Here is a 4,922-nt window from a genome sequence, read left to right as displayed (position 1 = left end):
TACCGGCCTTGAAATACCAGCGGCGGGCTCAGCGCTGCGCAGTGGCCCGGCTCCCCGCACCATGGGTGGCAAGAAAGTCTGCATCGTGGGTTCTGGCAACTGGTGAGCTCCTGCTGCCCGGGCACCCGGGTCCCCTCTTTGAGCACAGCGCGGTCCCCATCTTCCCTGGTGCCCCATGGTACCCAGTGCAAGCCGTCCCTGTTTCGCCAGGACCCCCAGTGACCTGAGGTCCACTGGGCTCCCTGGTGCTAGCAGCATCGGTGCCCACTGCCTACAGCTCTGCTCTGCCCACACAGGGGCTCGGCCATTGCCAAGATCGCTGGCAGCAATGCGGCGCAGCTGAGCACCTTTGAGAACCAGGTGAACATGTGGGTGCTGGAGGAGGAGGTGGGCGGCCGGCGGCTCACCGACATCATCAACACGGAGCACGAAAATGTCAAGTACCTGCCAGGGCACAAGCTGCCCCCCAATGTGGTGAGTGTGGCCCGCTGGCAGCCTCTCCGCTGAGCACAAGGTCCGGTGCCGACAGCCGGGCTCTCTGGTGAGAAGTAATAAATAGCTCTGCTGGTGTCCTGGGCACCAGTGTGTGAAGGCAGGGGATGCACCGGGCCGCACGGGACTCAATTACACCCTCCTGGTGACCTTGATCCGTGCTTGGACAAGCTGCAGCCCTGGCTGCTCTCACTGCCCACCTTTGCCCCGGCTCTGGCATCCCACAGGCTGGGCTTGAGGCCATGTGGCTGCCTGCGAGCTGGCATCGGCAGCGCACAGAGAGCCCGGGGACATGCTGCCCCACAGTCGTACGCTCAGCCCCTTGGCTGGCACTGGCCTGCTGAGGTCCCCAGAATAACCCTGGCTCTTGTGAGACCACCTTGTGCTGCTGTTGCTCTGCTCTGTTCCAGCCCCCCTGCCCTGGAAGGGGACCTCAAGACAGTGACTTTGTGCCCTTCCTTCCCTTACAGGGAAGCCCCCAGCCGTTGCTCTCAAGCCCCTACTCCCCTTGTCCTGGGTTCAGGACACACTTACTACAGGCACAAGTCCCCTGTGACAGTCGTACTCTCTTCAGGTAGCAGAGCCAGACCTGCTGAAAGCCTGTGCTGGGGCTGACGTCCTCCTCTTCGTGGTGCCCCACCAGTTTATCCGCAAAGTCTGCGACCAGCTCAAGGGCCACGTGAAGAAAGACGCTGTTGGGATGTCACTCATCAAGGTGTGGGCAGGAGGAGCTCTGCCCGGGCAGCTCGCTGGGACACTGGGCCAAGGGGGCCGAGCTGGAAGCAGCCTGGCTCAGAGAGACTGCAAGGGGAATCCCAGGATTTTGGAGCAGAAACTGGGCTCCGGGGTTAGGGGCAATGTGTGGGGAGAGTGGGAAGTGGGGGCAGAGTCTTGATGAGGATTTGGTGTCGTATCGGTGGAGGAGAAGGGTGAGGGTGTGGGGGGGATCTCAAGCGCTATGAGGAGTGGGGTGCAGCTGAGGGCTGGGGGGCTGTGGGGATGAGCTGGAGCACTGCAGCACTGGGAATGATGGGATTGGGGCAGGGGGGGGAGGTCTCCGGGGGGGCAGGTGTTCATCTCTGTCGCTGGTTGTCTCTCAGGGGGTGGATGAAGGACCAGATGGGCTGAGGCTGATCTCAGACATTATCCATGAGAAACTGGGAATAGAAATGAGCGTCCTCATGGGGGCCAACATCGCTAATGAAGTGGCAGACGAGAAGTTCTGTGAAACAACCATTGGTAAGGAGCCAACATCCCTCCTCATTAGCAGCCTTCATTTCTGACGAGCAGGAAGAGGCAAAGGGGTGAGCACAGTGCAGCTCAAACTACCGCTGCCTAGGGTGAGCAGGCCCTTTTTCCCTGTGGAGGCAGTGAGGCTGTATAGGAGCTGAACGAACTCATTTGCAGGGTTACGATGTGATTGCTCACTTCATTAAAAACAGAGTTGTGTGTCTAAAAGCTCCTGCCAGCCTGAGCATCAGGCAGTCTGCCTGGCACAAATGAAAGGGGTGGACACGAAGAGACCCTTTAGGAACTAACGTTCCTACCTTCCATTTCCTTCGGCTTCAAGAGATGCTCACCTGGATCTCATGTTATTGCTAGCCAGGGCTGCTTGAAAGTTCATCTGGTGATTGCTCCTCACATCCTCCACACTGTTTGTGAATCGTGCACAGCAGCCAAAACCAACAGAACAGTTTGCTGGGTTAGAAGTTATGGGATTCAAAGTGTCTGTGTTTTAAACAAAAGCAAACATGCTGTGCAGGAGGCTGCAGAGACTCGGCAGGTATAAGCAGAGCATGCTATCGCTGCGAGCACACACAAACACTCTCGTGCAGGGCTCTGCAGGAACAGGGGGAACAGCAGTCTTCAAATCCCAATCTGCAATCTCTGAAGATGCCTTTAATCTACTGGGCATGTCATTTCTGTCTTGCTCGACACAGCAGTAAGGATTGTCCCATCTTATGGGAATTCCAAGGTTGAACCTTGCTTATCTGCCAGTCAATGTGTGCGTGGCACTTTGTGGACCTGCAAATGTTTAGCAACATCCATCAGTTGGGCAATAGGTTCCTCTTGCTGCAAGGCCTATCCTGCAGGACCGCACCACTGGGCAGGAGAGCAGCACAGTCCTCAGGGTCTCCCCCATCATCTTCCTCCTTCTCCCTTTGTCTCATCAGGCTGCAAGAACACACAGCATGGGCAGATGCTGAAGGAGCTGATGCAGACGCCAAACTTCCGGGTGACGGTGGTGCAGGAAGCTGACACTGTAGAGATCTGCGGGGCTCTCAAGGTGGGTGAGCCACTCACTGGGGTTTGCAGGTCTTGGTTAGCAAAGCCTGCCGTTCTCTAGGGCCATGCAGGGAGCTCTGGGGAGGAGGCTGCCAGCTGAATGAACTCCACTAGATATTGTGGTGCAGCTTGCCGAGACCGTTGGGTTAAAGGCCAGACTTTGGAGGGAACTGTGGATGTGTCCTGTTCAGCTGCTTGGAGGGATGATGATCGCTGGCATAGGCAGGGGCAGGCGGGAACCTGTGCTCGGGATCACACAGCCAGATCATGGACACAGCAAAGCCCTGAGCTCTGTTGGGAACAGATTGCTCCATGCTGTTGTTTTCCAGAACGTTGTGGCTGTAGGAGCTGGTTTCTGTGATGGACTTGGTTATGGAGACAACACAAAGGCTGCCGTGATCCGTCTGGGACTGATGGAGATGATTGGCTTCGCCAAACTCTTCTGTAAGGGCTCTGTCTCCCCCTCCACTTTCCTGGAGAGCTGTGGGGTTGCTGACCTCATCACTACCTGCTATGGTGGCCGCAACCGCAAGGTGGCTGAGGCTTTTGCCAAGACTGGGAAGGTAAGCAGAGTGGGGAGCAGGCAACGTTGATCAACCTGCTGTGCTGGCAGCAGGATGGACACAATTAGAACGATGGCATCCTGCCTTCACTCACCGAGTGCCACAGCCTGGCTCCAGGGAAGGAATGTGGGGTGGCGGATGGGCTTGCAGGGTCCAGCTCTCTCATTGTTGGGTTGTTTCAGTCTATCGAGCAGCTGGAGAAGGAGATGTTGAATGGACAGAAGCTGCAGGGTCCCCAGACATCTGCTGAGCTGCATCGCATCCTTAAAAGCAAGAACGTAGTGGAAAAGTGAGTGCTCTCATCTCTCTTATCTGCTCTTTTGGGGTGGGTGTGGGATCTTTCCTGCAGCTATGGGAAAGGAAACCCACCTAGTGTCTCTGCTGTTCAGGTGAATCTCTGCACTGCCCACATCAAACCAGCTGGGCAGGAATGGCCTGTTGGATGAGGCACCATGCCACTGTCCCACCTGCTCCTGCCCAGTGGTCCTGCATGTTGCAATAGAGGGTGTTCTGACTTTGCCAGCTCTGGTGACAGTGCAGGGGGTGACTTTGTTCATCTGCCCACAGGTTTCCCCTCTTCACAGCTGTGTATCAGATCTGCTATGAGGGCAAACCTGTTACTGATGTCATCAAGTGTCTCCAGAACCATCCTGAGCACAAGTAAGTGGGCTCTGCCGGCAAAACCACTGATCCTGCCAAGAACAGCGGAGAGCTCCTGCCTGCACCAACTTGCTCTGATGCTACAGCTTTGTAAGGAGTCCGGATTTCCTGGGAGCCTTTGCAGAGCATTGGAAGGGCAGAGTTTCCCTTTCTCAGCCCTGGACACTGCCAGCCTGAGCCTGGCATCTGCACAGAGGTACCTGCTGATCTCCCTCTCTCTTTGAAGGGTTCATTTAGCTTCTGCTGCTCTCTAGGGTCTGCCTTGAGCGGGGCTGAGCATCTTCCACCTTTCACTTTCTCTTGCTGTGATGGATTCAGTTCTCAGAGAGACTCTGCCAGGTCGTCTTGATCAATACGGGTGGTGCAGGAGGCACTGCCTGGGAGGACAAGCTTTGCTATTAGCCCCACGGGGCTACTCTGCTCACTGCTGTTGCTTTTGGCTTGACTGTCTCGTGGAGCGGGCACAGATCCCTGCCAGGCTCCACCAGGGCGAGTGAAGCTCCTAAGGAGTTTCAAAGGTGCTGAGAATCACTCTTTCTAAGAAGCACCAGCACAGAAAATAGCATTCTTTTCCACCCTGCCATGTGCTGTTTCCCCAGCCACTGCCAGCTGCTCCTGACGAATGGTACGGCCAGCATTTCACATGTAAGGGCAGCCCCAGAGTGAGACTTCAGAGCTTGTTTGTTTAGATTTTTTGCTCTCACAATCAAACCTGGCTCCTGCTCCCAGGGAACTCCCCTGTTGTCACAGATTTGCCTGTGCTAATTCCATGCCCACTGACTCTCCCCAGGCAGCCTTTCTCCCTCCTATCGGTTTGTCCTCTGGCTGGCTTTGGCAGTGCCGGGGCCAACTGCCCCAAAGTCTTTCTGAGCAGCTGGCAGGCTGTGTAGCCCTTGGCAGTCTACCTGACAAAGCAGCTGG

The 4,922-nt window shown here is 56.2% G+C and overlaps 1 protein-coding gene across 2 annotated transcripts; it reads left to right on the top strand.

The window, feature by feature from the left end:
* The first annotated feature begins 61 nt into the window (after positions 1 to 61).
* GPD1 (glycerol-3-phosphate dehydrogenase 1 (soluble)) lies at positions 62 to 4,238 on the top strand. Of its 2 annotated transcripts, none has more exons than XM_009883178.1 (8): positions 62 to 102; positions 297 to 474; positions 1,136 to 1,207; positions 1,593 to 1,731; positions 2,667 to 2,779; positions 3,108 to 3,341; positions 3,524 to 3,630; positions 3,909 to 4,238. In XM_009883178.1, the coding sequence occupies exons 1-8, from the start codon at positions 62 to 64 to the stop codon at positions 4,003 to 4,005; spliced, it is 981 nt and encodes a 326-aa protein (XP_009881480.1). In that variant the 3' UTR covers positions 4,006 to 4,238. The 2 variants fall into 2 exon arrangements, with proteins under 2 accessions (XP_009881480.1, XP_009881479.1); XM_009883177.1 differs by having other exon boundaries at positions 1,067 to 1,207.
* Positions 4,239 to 4,922: the final 684 nt, after the last annotated feature.

This window comes from Charadrius vociferus, unplaced genomic scaffold, assembly GCF_000708025.1.
Source record: "Charadrius vociferus isolate BGI_N301 unplaced genomic scaffold, ASM70802v2 scaffold564, whole genome shotgun sequence".
Lineage (NCBI taxonomy): Eukaryota > Metazoa > Chordata > Aves > Charadriiformes > Charadriidae > Charadrius > Charadrius vociferus.
This window is presented reverse-complemented; position numbering and strand designations above follow the sequence as displayed.

Excerpts from the sequence above, each read along its gene's own strand:
- GPD1 (XM_009883177.1), top strand. The coding sequence starts at position 62 with ATGGGTGGCAAGAAAGTCTGCATCGTGGGTTCTGGCAACTG. Across the intron at positions 103-296 it reads ATCGTGGGTTCTGGCAACTG|GGGCTCGGCCATTGCCAAGA; the intron begins GTGAGCTCCTGC and ends CTGCCCACACAG. Across the intron at positions 3,342-3,523 it reads CTTTTGCCAAGACTGGGAAG|TCTATCGAGCAGCTGGAGAA; the intron begins GTAAGCAGAGTG and ends GGGTTGTTTCAG.